This window comes from Pelodiscus sinensis, chromosome 3, assembly GCF_049634645.1.
Source record: "Pelodiscus sinensis isolate JC-2024 chromosome 3, ASM4963464v1, whole genome shotgun sequence".
Lineage (NCBI taxonomy): Eukaryota > Metazoa > Chordata > Testudines > Trionychidae > Pelodiscus > Pelodiscus sinensis.
In genome coordinates this window covers 17,464,180-17,479,359 of record NC_134713.1, presented here as the reverse complement: position 1 = coordinate 17,479,359, position 15,180 = coordinate 17,464,180, and the positions used below count along the sequence as shown (strand labels likewise).

General features: G+C 39.0%; 1 protein-coding gene across 1 annotated transcript in view; it reads right to left on the bottom strand.

Moving 5' to 3' along the window:
- Window positions 1-407: 407 nt before the first annotated feature.
- The window catches only part of APOB (apolipoprotein B), a 47,004-nt gene continuing 32,231 nt past the window's right edge, over window positions 408-15,180 (bottom strand). The window contains exons 26-29 of the mRNA XM_075923425.1: window positions 7,317-14,891; window positions 5,378-5,492; window positions 3,927-4,110; window positions 408-2,418 (exon numbers count right to left, since the gene is read on the bottom strand). Coding sequence (XP_075779540.1) covers window positions 592-2,418; window positions 3,927-4,110; window positions 5,378-5,492; window positions 7,317-14,891 — 9,701 coding nt within the window. The 3' untranslated portion in view covers window positions 408-591. The remainder of the gene's footprint in view (window positions 2,419-3,926; window positions 4,111-5,377; window positions 5,493-7,316; window positions 14,892-15,180) is intronic.

The window sequence follows — 15,180 nt, the reverse complement described above, 5'->3', positions numbered from 1 at the left end:
AAGATTTTTTATTTATATTTGTCATTTAGTGGAAGAAAACTATCTGACTTTTCTTAAAATGTGAGTTTTTCCTTATCAATTTTATTCCTAAAATTTATTTATTTTCTTCTCTTGCTTGTTTGCAATGCATGGATTCATCTTCTTTTTCTTCTCCCAGATAATTATAAGGATATTTTGGGGTTAATTTCTGCACTTTGTAATAATTGCATTTTCAAGTTACTCTTTTTAACAGGCTTATAAATCTGACCTAGTTTTGAAACCCTAGCTTTTGTGACTATTTACAAAATTAACTGTACACTACTGACTTGGTCCCAACACACAGTGAAGTCAACGTAAAGACTTCTGTTGTTCCTAATGGATCAGGCTCATGACCCAAGTAAAATGGGTTATAATGAATAACACAAGAATGTAATAAAGAATTCATTTATTGGCCTTTGAAGCACATTAAAATAACCTGCTGTAGATTATTTAGTTTCATTTATAAGTACAAACTCAGAGACTCTCTTTTTGAAGTTCCAGTATGAGGATTGCTGTCATCTTTTAAATACAGTGTGGTATAAACTTTTGATTTTTGCTCTTCTACATGTCCATTCAGGTTTTTATGCGCTTCTGTATATTTTCCATAATCTGCTGAATATTCAGTTGGTCAACAGCAAGCTGCTGGTCAATAAATGTTTGCAATTCTATCCATGTCTTGGAGCCTTGGTCAATGCCTTTCTGAATCAACATGCGTGTTATTTCCAATTTTTTTTGGAATGCCTCCTCACTTAATTGGGGCATTTGATAAATTGATAGCAAGTCAAATGGTATAGGTATGTCTAGTCTAAGCTCTCCTTGACGAACAGCTATGTATGGCCTTATAGTATCAGTTGTCATTTTCTCAAGTTGATGGAGAAGCTCTGTGATGTACTGCAGGAATGTAGAGTAATTTTCTATAGTCAGGTCAATTAACTTTTGCGTTGCACTAATTAGCCTTTCATAGGCTTGGCTGAGTTGGTTATGGGCACCCTGAATTTTCACTTTAACTAGTTTGTTATATTCGGCAGAATTCTTTTTAGCAGTTTCAGACCAATATCGGATCTTTTCCTGAGCAGCAGAAGAGAGCTCAATGGCTTTCTGTCTTCCTTTTCCATCTGCATCAGTCACCAGATCATAATACCTCTGTCCATGGTTTTCCACAAATTCCTTTATTTGATCTGTCAGACGTGAAACTAAGTCAGCAGTATCTCCAATGTACTTGGCATGCCAGTCCATGAGGGCATCTATTAAATTCTTTAACCAGTCTAGCACCTTGTCTTCCACTTCATAGTATTTGACTGACCACCCAACTAAACTTGGATCAAAATATTCCTCCCGCAGTGCTTTCACATATAGAAGAATCTGATGTAGTTTCTCTGAAATCTCATTACATGTCTGCTTGCTAAAATCTTTTAACTGGGAAAGATACGTTTTAATATTCTCTGCCAGGAAGCTCATTTTTTCTGCATAGTCTGAATTGATGGCATCATTGTACATCTGTTGTGCTTGGTCTTTAATCTCTTCAAAGTTTTTTGATTGCAAGTTTCTAATAATTTCCTCTACTTTTTGGAAAACTTGCTGCACTAATTGTTTCAGTTGCTTAAGCTTTTCTGCAAAGTCAGCCTCCTGAAGAGTAGCAAATATCTGTCTGGCATTATTCTGCAAACGTTTTAGCATTTCTTTAATTTGATCAAGCACTTCACTACCTTTAAGAATTCTGTCAGAAGCAGGAACTTTAAATTCTATCTCATTGACAAAAGCAATCAAAGCATCAAAATACTCTTGTATTTTTGAAATCAATGCATCAGTAGCTTTTGCTGTCTCCTCGGTAGCCATTACATATAGTTCTTCACCAGTGTGCTTTTCAGCTAGTCCAGGAAACCGGAATTTTGTGATCTTCAGGAATTCGATGGCTGAGTCTATTAGGTGCTTTATCCTCTTCTGGTATTCCCTTAGTAAATTCATTGTAGCATCAAAAATCTTTGCCCTTATTTGTTGGTAGTCAATTTGGACTGCTTGATCTGCTGCTTCTTGATATAACTGTTTAGCTTTGACTGTCATCTCTTGGTATTTCCCAGTGGCCTGGAAGGCAGTGTTGCGAAGGTGAAGATCGATCTCATCTATTTTTCTTGTGGTTAATCGATATGCTTTTTCAGCTTCATTTTGCATGATGTTCTTCAGCTTTTGGGTGGCATCACTAATTTCCATCCCTGTATGCTCATGGTGGTACTTGTTAATACTGGTGTAAAGTGCCTTAGTCATTTTAGGTATTTTTTCTTTTAGACCATTCAACATGTCTGTAGCAGCAGCATCGTTCCAGTTAGTTTTGATCTGAATCAGGTCAGGTTTCTTGAATGATATCTCACTTTTTAATATGTCAGTTTCTTTCTCAGGGGTATACTGAAAAACCAAAATAGGATAAGTGAAAAAATAGATTCCAATTCAAATAAATTAAAATAATGCTACATGATACCTCTATTCTAAAACCATGATCCTAAATCACAAATAAAAGTATTTACGATAGAAATTTTCTTATCTTGCATTAAATTAATTTGAATATAAACTCAGTTTTGTCTGCCATGTGTTTGTTCATATATTTACATTTGTATTGGATAAAATTCTCTCCTTAAATCTATCAATAGTGGAATTTGAAAATAAATTAGGGCAGAAATTGTTATTTTCATAACATCTTTATAATTCCTTTTTATTGCCTGTTAATTGCATCAAAAATGATGCAAGACGTAGGTGTTAGTTCTGTTCATTCACTAAGATCCTGTGATGTTATTGCTAAGATTCTATTTAATTATTTTATATGATGATTGAATAAGATTCACTTTCTTAATACAAAAGCATTACAAATATGTGATCCTCCAATTCTTTAAATCATCAGGACTACTATTATAAATGTTTCTCAGTCTGATTAAAGGTAGCTGAATCAGGCCCTAAGTAAATATATTTGCCAGCTTTCAGTTTTACCCAAGTTAAATTGTGAGTTTTATATGCTACCTAAATTAACATATCACAGTCTTAGACTATTAAGTCTGAAATTGTGAAATTATTGTTGTAGACTCTCAGAATTGGCATTTTTTGCTGCCATTGAGTGGCTTTTAGCTTTGTGCCTCACAATCCTGATTCCACAAAAGACACTTGACAGGGAGCTAGAACTTATTCTCAGTATCTCATTATTTCCCATCACTTCTAGGTTGCTGGTTCCAAAATGGGCCATTTTTACAGTAATTGCAAGTGCAGTAGGACCTCAATTTTCATGAACTCCCACCATACAAATGACCAGCTATGCAAACCATATTCCCCAACAGAAAAAGGATCACATAACAAAAGAGATGTCAGTGAAGAAATCGACATCCTTTCACATTTTGATGCCTTCATTTCATTGGAATTTGATTTGCAGTGATTTGAAGGACAAAGAGAAAGCTGTGCGTGCTTCAAAGAGCAACTTTTGTATCATACTACTGTAACTATGACCTTTTCAATGTTAATAAATGCCTCAGTCTTCAATTAGTTCATAAAATAGAGCTTTTACTGCCATCTCATAGCTGTAAAGTGACTTATTTCAAATTAGTTTGTTTGCCCTGTTTCCAATTCCTAATAGATGCATATTTTTGATCTGAAGACTCTGCCAAGACTGAATATATTGGGAACTTGAAATAATCTCTGACATTTGAAAGTGTTTACAGAATATTATTTCCAGTCTGGGCTTAACTCATATTAGTGACGTTAGAATGAGTAAAGGATGCTCACATTGCAGGGTTTATGTTTAAGTTTTTCTTGAACAGAGGTCAGTTTTCAAAACTATCGCTCCAGCCCATTTCCTAAGCAGTACGATCATTTTAAAAGGTAAAAACCCAGTCCCCACACTGCGTTTTTGCTTCATTTCAAGACTTGCCTACCTGAGTTTGGTAGTAAATTTTCCCTCGGAGGATATCTGTGTCCATCTCAACAAGATAACCCAGGGTGCCAGCAGAAGGTGAAGATACTGACGAGGAGATCCTGTGGCTATCTCCCCAATAACTCAGCTGAACATCAGTAAAGGTTGGGCTGGTGATGTTTAGAGATGCAGTGTGAGCCAAGATTCTGATAAAAACAAACAGTGTTTAAGTAACAAATGAAAGCTAAGAGGCAGTGCTGCTCCTAAAGAAATATATATTGCAGTAGGTTTTCTTACGGTGTATCTCATGATTAATAAAAGTATAACCAAAGCCAAACATGCAAAAGAAAATTAAGAGTTTTACTATCAGCATTTTATCTTGGGACTTTAACACATATGCAAATTCAGGGTCAAAGAACTATATACTGTTATCTCAGGCAAAGCTCCATACTGAAGTTGGTCAGTTTGACTTGAATTAGGACTGCAGAATAGATCCTTATAAAGTCAGAATTGAACTAACTAGCCTCTCTTTTTTCCACATGTATACTGGAGGCAAAATAAGTATAAGTAGAAACATTGTGCCCTGTTCTTGTTACAATTGTTTGCAGTCACTGTGCCTATGTCTACACTGTCAGGTTATTTTGAAATAAATTATTTTGAAATAATAACTCCTGAAATAGCTATTTCGAAATAAGTTTATTTGGCTTCACAAGCAGGATTTTATTATTTCAAGTATCTAAAAGGGTGTTACAAGGAGGAGGGAGAAAAATTATTCTCCTTGGCCTCAGATGATAGGACAAGAAGCAATGGGCTTAAATTGCAAGGGAAGTTTAGATTGGACATTAGGAAAAATTTCCTAACTCTCAGGATGGTTAAACACTGGAATAAATTCCCCAGGGAATCTGTGGAAACTCCATCACTGGAGACTGTTAAGAGCAACTTTGACAAAAACCTATCAAAGATGATCTAGACAGTGCTTGGTCCTGTGGTCAGAGCAGGGAACTGGATTCGATGACCTCTTGAGGTCCCTTCCAGTTCTATGATTCTATTTAGAAATAACAAACCCATTATTTTGAAGTAGCAGACTCTCCAGCGTAGACATGCCCTGTTTGTCCTCATATGCAGATGAAATCAGGTAGTTGGACACCCTAGTCACTGCAATTCTGAGTATAAATAATTGCAAGTAAATGGCTTTCTTTTCACAGAAAGAGAACCTCAGTAGAGGCTGTTTGAAAATCAGAATAATTGATTATATGAAAACTTCAGTTACACTTCACTAGTTATGTGGAGTGGCAGGATGTTCAGAACAGTCATATTGGGAAAGTATATTTTTCAATGTCCCAGTTATCGAATGGGAATGGGATGGCAAGGGCAGCCCAGGGAGATGCTTTGTAGGAGCTAAGTTTCTAAGACATAATCTGTCACTTGCCATTGTGTCTATGATAAACCATTGCCACCTGAACAAATCTTTACCTCTTTCCTTGTATAGGCAGATCTATCTTGTAGTCCACACTCATGTCACGATGTGAAAAGCTGCATGTGGCCTTTGCCAAAGACATGTCACCTTCCTTGCTGTAGCTTGATACAGCTGCAAAAAAGAGATTTCACATTGTGTCACTTTCCTGAATCTCTGCAGAAAACAGATAACATGGTATAGGTTGAACCACTCTAGTCCAGCATCCTCAGGACCTGATTGGTGCTGAACCAGAGAAGTTGCCGGACCATGGGAGGTCAATATTTTCTAGCCGTATTACCCACATGTCTACTGCTTACTGGGCTTTTAGGGTATGTCTACACTAGCCCCCTAGTTCGAACTAGGGAGGCTAATGTAGGCATTCGAAGTTGCAAATGAAGCCTGGCTTCACGCGACAGTGAAATGGCAATTCAAACTAAGTCCTTAGTTCAAATTAACTGTTACTCCGCATGGAATTGCCATTTCACTGCCGCGTGTAGCCGTGGGCAGTTACTTTGGACTAGTGGAATTTAAAAATGGCGACTGGACGAGAACATTGCAACTTCGAATGCCTACATTAGCCTCCCTAGTTCGAACTAGGGGGCTAGTGTAGACATACCCTTAGACAACATTTAGATGAAAATTTGAGCTAAATAACAGCCCAGAACACTGACAGCCAAGAGTGGTGGGTGTAAACAAACTTTATGGAACTGCAGAAAACGTGGCCACACCCATGATTAGTGGCAGTCCAGCTAACTAAAATCATGCCGGACCACAGATGTTACTGGACCAGAGAGACTTGGACTGCAGAGGTTCAGCCTATATCCTGTAGTTCAGCTGGATATGGAATTGTGGTTCCGAGTCACACACAAGTCAAGCCTCACCATGTTCCAAGTCACACACAAGTCAAGCCTCATCCCACGAGGAATAACGGGGCTGCCGACAAAGGGCTTTGATGTCGGCAGGGGAGCGTCCAGACTAGCGCGCTGAGCCGACAAACAGCTGATCAGCTGTTTGTCGGCTCAGCGCGGCAGCCATGTAAATGTAAATGAAGCGGCGATTATTTAAATCGCCGCTTCATTTCCCTTTGCCTACAACCCTAATCTACATGGCTCCGTCAATGGAGCCATGTAGTCTAGACACAGCCTTACTGAAAATAAATGGGCTGATGATGTGCAAGAAGGAACAGAAACCATTGTTGAAACTCTCTTAATCAGCATTCTCCGGTCTGACAACATCCATGATCCAGCAGGGTATTGTAGGACCAGAGAGTCCCAGTGGAAGGCCAGTGGCAAGGTTCCCTTGCAGTGGGTTGCCTACATCAAGTTGACAGCATGCTGCCCAGCATGTGGCTGCAGGGCTCCCCAATGTCATTGACTGACCTGGAGCGTGGCTACCTGGTGGGGCTGGGAGCTGTGGTAGCTTGGTGGGGCAGGGAACTGTGATGCACATCTGTCCTGTGGGTCCCAGAGCTCCAGGGCGGTGCACACGGCTGCCCCATGAGTCCTGAAGCCTGAGCGCAGGGCTGCCCGGCAAGTACCGGAGCCACAGCAGCAATGGCTGCCAAGTGGTGTTGGCAGGGTGGAGAGGCCAGCAGGAGATAGGGGGCCAGCTGGGAGTCCAGCGGCCAGGCCAGGGGGGTTGGTGGCAGGGGTCCAAAATGACCTCCCCTGTTCTGGCAAAATCCCTCATCTGGGACCGGTCATGTCCTGAGGGTACTAAACGAGGGAGGTCCAACCTGTAGATCTCTTTCTTTTAGCTGTACTAGTCTACGGGGCTAAGTGGAATGAGAAGTTATAAAGTTATTTTGTCACTAAAATGAACATAGCAAGGGGGAAAGGATCCTCTTTTACGTCTCTCTCTCACAGTGCAACTGCACTTGAAATGGAAAATTATTGGGAAAAATGTTAACATTTGAAAACCAAATTTTTCAGTATAAAATTCCAAAATTCATCTTACCTTCCAGGTCATATTCCAGGAACTGTAGAGTTGAACTGGATGTTGAATCAATAGAACTTGTAAAAGAGTCCTTGTTGTTTTTCAGGTCGGTTTTCCAGGTAACATTATACAATGGTGAAGCAACTCTGAAAGATCCAGTCAAAGCACTGAATGCAGGGAAATAAATTCCAGCAGGCAAGGACATTTTGAGAGGTGGAATCTCTATTTTTTGCTCAGAAATTGTAACAGTTGGCAAATCGAAGTCTGCAATCTTATTAGCAACTTGATTCAGATCCACATGCATATTACCAAGAGAAATGCTTTTTGGAAGAGTGAACTGAGATAGAGTTATTTGGTACTGAGGTACTGTCACCTCAAAGTATGGAATTTTATATTCTTCCAGTGTAATGTACTGGGCTCCTATATCTACTTTGGGGATTCCCATTCGTGGCAGAGAGGGTAAATTGATGTCAAAAGGCATTATGCTTAGTTTGTGTGGAATTTTTATATTGCGCAAGTCCATGGTATATGATGGAACTTGCAGGGTTGTGAAAGGAACTTGGAATTCTGGAGTTGTAAGAACTGGATTTGGAGCTTTTAGATGCATCTCAGGAATTGTGATTGTGAAGCCATCAGCCAGTCTATTCACATATAAAGGGAAAAAGTAACCATCTTCACTTTTTGTACAAACTATGGAGGCAGAAGTATTTAAATATTGCTTCCTGTCAGCACTGGTAGTGAGATCCAGTTTCAAGATATCCCATAAACTCTTTTCATACACTGGACACACAAAGTTCTTGAGGAAATCAATATGTCCTTCCAAAGACCCAGAAATGTCAAATTGCACCTTTGTTTTTTCATTTGATAACTGCATATCATGACTGAGAGATAATGACTGAATCTGGCCTTCACCCTTCCAACCAAGTTTCTGGTTTTCAGTGTTGATGTTCAATAAGACTACTTGATTAACTGAAGCTATGTCCAAGAAAGAATTTGGTTGAGTAGCTTGTATCTGAAGAGCTGCTGACATACTCCAAGGAACCAGCTCTAAGGTTACTCTGCAGTTCTGAGTCCCTTTAGTTCTCAAAAGAGGGGTAAATTGTCCATAGTTTTCCCCATTGTGCTCCCAGATTGCATAAACACGTTGCGTAGATGCTTCAACGGCAAGTTTTTCTGCCACGTCCACATTCCAGATTCCATCTGCTTTAGAGTTACCCTCCAGCTTGACTGAAGAACGAGCTCCCTTAGAGTTCAAATAGGTATTTGCCTCATGGATTAGCATTCCAGAAAATGGATTTTGGGTGTATAGCATTCCATTAATGCTGCCTTTTGTTGATGTCTCTACAGAAATCGAAGATGTAAGACTTTCAAGAGTAAGTTTGTGATCAACTGCACCTTTAGCACTGGCTCCATATTTAAGAGTATCAAAGTCATAATTTAAATTAATTGCTGAGGAAACAGTAGTCTTGGATTTAGTGTTTCCTTTAAGTTCCTGATTGAAATTCATTTTAAAAACTGGCAAGTTGATCTTTGCATTTGTTGTCACTGAGGCTTCTATGTTCCTCTTTGTTAGACTAACAGTGCTTTCATGCTTTCCTTCCACAAATTTATTATTACTCAGGGATAATGCTGTGGCCAGTTTCAAGCCCCTTTTCCTTGTCAGGCTTGTGGTACCATCTAAATTGAACTGCACTGCATCAATGACAGAAGAAGATGAGGAACTGAAGCGAGCAATAATGTCAGACTGGTTGAAAAGTCCAATATTTGTATTCAAGGTAATCATGCTGGATTTAAATGAAAAGTCATAGGTAATGTTTCCCAAAGCAGGAATCAAGATATGGGTTGATGGGTGCACTGTGAACTTAGGAAGTTTCAGTGTGCGCAGATCACTGGGGACATGAAGAACTGGCATCTCCAGCGATGGTAGGACTAATGTGTAAGATGGTACTGAAAACCCAATAAGTGGGATGGTGAAGCTTGTTGTGCTTATTTCTTTGGGGATCACATAACCAAATGCTGGCAGCTCTGCAGTAAAGGGAGAGACCTCAATGTTTACAACGGGAATGGTGTACCCAGGAATCTTGAAAGTCCGTGGTAGTTTGTTGAGTGAAGTTTCTACTTTATATTTGTCAAACTCTGTCTTGGCTTGGTTATATGAACTGGTGAGGAAATCCAATGCATTGTCCCTTCCCTTCACAAAATATTTATTGAAGAAGATTATGTACTGATTAATTCCTTCTTGCACTGCTTTTAAGGGAATTGGGAGTGCATACATGTCTTTGTTCTTCTTATATTGGGCATTCAGATTTAAATCAAATGATTGCTTTGTAGTCTTCAATAAATCCTTCAGGCCTGTCTGTTCCCACAGGGAATATTCTTTCATCACCTGAGAAGTTTTGATTCCAACATAAGGGATGTGAAGCTCAGGAATTGACAGAGGAGTCTTTAGGAAGTCCAGGTTGGCTTCCCCATTCATTCCCACGTGGGCTTCAATTTTGTCTTCAGTGTTCCCCGCAGACATTCTGTGGGAATATTTGTACTGATTAAACCTGCCACTAGCTTGCCAATTAACTTCCTGAACAGAGGAACTGAGCACAAGGCCATAGTTATTCAGAAATTCAATTTTGCCAGTCAGCTTTAATGGAAAACTAACTTTCACATTCCCATCATTGTTTGTTGATACACTAATTTCGAAGGGCTGCACCAAAAGGGCTACGTTATTGCGTATGGTTCCAGAAACTCGCCCATTGAGCTTAGCCATATGATTGCCTTTGATTTCTACTTTCATTGTTGCAAGCTGCCCCGTGCCGTGTACACTTAAATTGCTATGTCCCACATGTTGTGACTCAATTACAGACTGAAGCTGAAGTGTTGCATAATTTAGGAGACCACATTCATAATTCACATTTTGGTTGATTTTCAAGTATTTATCGTTTATCCTGTTTTCAGCAACAAATGCAATAATGGGCCCCTCAATTGTAAAAGTGGCACGGGAGTCATGGGTGCCTTCATCAGAGAAATCTGGGGCAGCCCATTTCCAGTTTCCTTTACCACTGGAAGTAAATGAGACGTGTCCTGCTTCTAATTCTGTTGTCATATCATTCATCAAATCCGCCTGGCTGGAGAGATCAGCTTGTGGGATGTTCAGTCGGTGAGAGTATGTGGTCTTGCTCTGCATCAGTATTTTCCTCTGTAGCTTGACGAGTAAGTTGTTGTGCACTTCTATCAAATTCTTGGTAGTACGTAAACTTGTAGTCGTTTCAGCTTTCCCCTGTACAGAAGTCCCTAAAAATATCACTTCACTGTTGTGATCAACTTTAACGAGTGAATGGGTAACCTTCATGGTTTCTTTAAGTATCAGCTGCTGCATCTCCGGGGCTGAGAGGCGTGCGTCTGCATTCATAGTGAAAGCAAGGAAATCTACTCGGGATGTTGCTTGAGCCGAAATGGTGGCTACAAATTCTGGGCTGTTTACAGAAACGGTAGTGTTATGAATGCCAGCAAGAGTAGACAGCGTGAAGAATGGGGAGACTATTCTGAAAGCACCAGACAGTTTGCCGAATGTAGGTACAGTGACTGTGTGTGGAATGCGTGGCAGGTGGTACTCTGGTATCTGAATGTTAGGAAACTGGAACTCATTTAGATTTAGTTTAGGAATCAAAAATTCAGGTATTTGTGGCTCAGGTATATAAATTGCTGGGAAAGAAATGTCAGAAAAAAGCATATCTTTCATCTTTAGTTCTGCAAAATTCATGTCAGGTATTGGCAACTGAAATTCACTGGACATCATTTGGTCTATTATTTTCACAATCTTTAGTTTGATTTCATTCAGGTCAATTGTATAGGAGGGAACCTTATACATATTTAGAATAGTAAATTCTGCAGTAGTAAACCTGACTGGAATTTGTATGTCTTTAAGTTTCTTTATGTGTATCTGATAAGAGGGGATATGCAGGTCAGTTAATGGAACTACAAAATCTGGGGTTTGAAATGTCGCTTCTCGGAGAGCTCGGAGACTGACTTCAAAGGCAGGTATATTGATTATGCCTGTTCTAATTGCAGGAACAATGAAACCTGTTTCAACAAACACATTGACTTTTTCAGCCCAGTTTTTTACATCATACTGCTCAGCTAAAAGAGCAATCTTTTCAGATGCAATATTCCATTGCTCAGAAATATATCCTACAATGCTATTGTAGAATTGGCTTGCCTTCTGAAGATATCTCTGGCATTCTTTTGGAATGTCCATTTCATAAATCCTGTCTCGTAGATCTTCCAGGTATTCATTTAGCTTGACTTTTAGATCAGCAAATACTGTTGAACTTATGAGGTCTCTGAACCAATCAATTACTGTTGCGAGCTTGGTGTCTCTTAATTGTTCCACGAATTTTGAAACCATAGCATTGATATCCTTCATGTACTCTTTTAATGCTTCTGCTTTCTGTGGAAGTTCCAGAGTTCTAATCTCATCATTGATTTTGTGGGTAATTTCTCGGATTTTGTTGTTTGTTTCATCTACAAACTGGTTATAGTCAAAAGACTTTAGCTGTTTTATAACCAAGTCAAGAAACTTGTTGACTTCATCCACCAATTTTTGATAATCAAATTCTTGCACTTGCTTGACAGCATCATCAATAACAGTAACAATTTTATCAAAGAATGATCTTATATCAATTTTTTTCAGGGAGATGGTGAGCTTTTGGACAGTTTCTTTCACTTTATATTGGTCAGACATTTGTATCATCCTGTCCATTAGAAACTGGGCCTGCTTGTCAATCTCATACTTCATGATCATGTCATGCATTTTGCTTTGGAAAGCATTGATCTTCTCAGAAACTTCATAGTCCTCCATCAAATTTAGGAGGATATCTTTAATTCTTTCAATAATTTCATTCATTTTTTTCATAGGTAATGAATTCCTGATTTTTTCTAAAAAACCCTTAATGTCAACATCCTGCACCTGCTGTTTTAATTTTTCTGCAATATGATTGGCATCAATATTGTGAATCTGATTCTTGAGCTGCTCTAGCTTTCCTCGTACCTGAGCTATGATTTTGTACTCAGCCTCCATATTTTGAATCCAGACTGAGACACTGCTCTCGCTTGGATCATGCTGAGCAATAATGTATTGTAAGTCTTGAATAGTGGTAATCATTGTCGCACTGATGTTATACTGTTGATCTAGAACTTTAATTTTTTCAACTATTTGGTCAATCAGTTTTTCAATAACTGTTCTAATGTCATAGTGTTTATAATTATCTCTGACATGTTGCTCAATTTGTATCAGGTAAAGCTGCAGCTGTGACAGTGCTTCCTGAAAATTGATTTTGGCATTTTCCAGTGCATTTTGGAGGTCATCCGCTGTTATTCTATAGTCATTTGTGAAAGCAACCAACTTCTCTTTCATGCTGTTAACCCTGTTTTTGAAATCTAATTTGTCCATGTAGTCATTAACCTGCCGGGGGAATTTTTCTATAGTTGCCCTATACTTCCTCACATAATGATCTATTTTTATGCTTTTAAAGTGCTTTTGGATAGACTGCAGTGTGGATAGAATGGCACCCCTGATTTGTTCAAAGTAAATGGGCAAGTATTCAAGGAATGGCAGGTTGATAACATGCTCATCCTTGTTCTTATCATATTTCACAGAACCAGAGATGCTGAATTCTTGAGGCTGGTCTACTGCATCCCTCAGACCTAAAACATCAATTAAATTAATTGGTTCAGACATTAATGGTATTTGAATTGGTGAGTCCATTACAGTGAAGTCTGCTAAAGCTTGTCCACTAAGTTCTACACCAGTTTTTTCTGCATCATTGTAAGCACCGAGGTCCTGTGTGTATACGTTATTGTTCACTTGACTCTTCAATTTCCAGGCACTCGACTGTTCTGATGGAGTGAAAAGCATATGGATTTTGTTATCCAGTAATGTAGTGTATTTTTTTCCAGTAGTTAGGCTGTGGCTGGTAGAGCCTTTGTAATCATGGGAGAAAGTAAAAGCTAGGGGCTCTGCTTTAAACAGGAATTTGCTGTACAGTTGTCCAGTATGTTCTCCCATAGCAAATAGTCTCCCATCACCATTAGTGTGCACATCAGCAGTGATAGTAAACGGGGCCATAGCAGAACGTACTACATTGGTGAAGTGCAGTGATTTTGCATTATAGTTTGTATTGATAGTAATTGAGGAAGCAAGCCCTGCAACGTCCAGGTTAATGTTGTGGCTCAGAGCTGTGCCTTGAATTTTTGCAGCTGTGTCTGTTTTAAAATTTGCAGCCAGGTCAGCGTAAGTGATGGTGTATGCATGTTTCACTTCATCTGTTCTGTAGGTGCCTCTCACATTACCAGTCATTGTCAGCTTCAGTGGCTCCAGTCGTAACTGTGCTTTGTTGGTTACATCAGTTTCACCGTATTTTAAGTCATTGTTCAGCTTAGCTATGAGTGAATAGGGCTGCAACTGTAGGTCAAAATAATGCTTGTGGAAATTGTCCGAGCTAATGGCATTGTCTAATTTTGAGGAAAATGTTAAGGATAAGCCAGGAATGTTCAGCTCATTCACATGCTCAAGTTTCATTTCCTCGTATGAGCCAATTAAGTTATTTGAAAACTTGAGTCCTTCTTTATTAATTCTAAAGTTTAAGACGTTTTTGCTATCCATACCCAGAATTGTGCTCTGATATACACTTCCCAGTGCTATTTCCCTTAGGGCCATTCTTCCATCTATGTTGATTTGTGCATTGTCTTTACCATAGCGCCCCTTAGCAGTAACTGCCAAGGTTCCTCCAGAAGCATCAATTCTAGCATTCATTTCTTCTTCTAACATTAGCGGATTAAGGTGCAGGTTAGTGGTTGCACTGCTGGCCAAACCATCTTGGTTAATCCTTAATGTAGACTTATGCGTTGCTCGGTTTCTTTGGCCATTCACAGTAATATCACTATTTAGTTCAAGACCCTGAGAATTAAGGGAACCTGCAAAGAGGGTGTAATACCGGTTTTCCTTGTAAATTGCTTGGTTTTCAGAGCGAACTGCAGCCTTCTGCATTGCCAAAGTCAATTCAAATTTGTTGAGACCTACAAAGTTTTGGTATCTTCCATTTGTTTCCGACATCACAGTCAGCTGTCTCTTTTCATACTTCAGTGAAGCTGTGTTTGTTATGAGACCTCTTTGAACATTAGAGACTGAAGTGAGTGACAGTGCATCTTTGGTACTTTTGCCAGTTATCTCGTTGGTACAGTGAAGGTAAGACGAGTCAAATATCAGGTTGGATGTCCCAGCTAACTCGTGGCTGTTTTTGCTGTTGTTGCTTGAGAGAGTATAAATTGCTTTAGCAAAGGCTGAAGCAACTCTCAGCTCCCCTTGCATTTGTACTTCATTGACATTCAAATTATTTTTCTGTCTGAAATCCATATTGGTAGAAAAGGAAAGCTGAGGGCCCAGAGTGCTAGTTGCCGTAAGCAAAATGGTCTGCTTGATAGCGAGTGTCGGTTCATATTTGTTTGTCCTGATGAATTTAAAATTTGAATCTAAGAGTCTGTGATGTAAGGAATTTTCATATTTGCAATCAAATGCATTCCTATCATACATTGCTTCTCCAGAACCTAGAATAGGAGATCGGGAAGGGAGAAGACAAAAGCCATAAGGGGTAATAAACATCTGACATTTCCAAGACATAATAATATACTATGTATGACATCATTATTTTGTTCAAAAAGCAAACACTGTTTTAGTAAAGCAAATGCTGCATATTTCTTTAATACTGGTTATTACTTTGATATTTGGACTGAATTTTCAAAAAACAGCCTTAAAATGAACTCTTACTGGGATAAAATGTATCAGTTTGCAAGATGAAATAAGTCATTGTTTACATTAGAAATGAACAAGTTTATG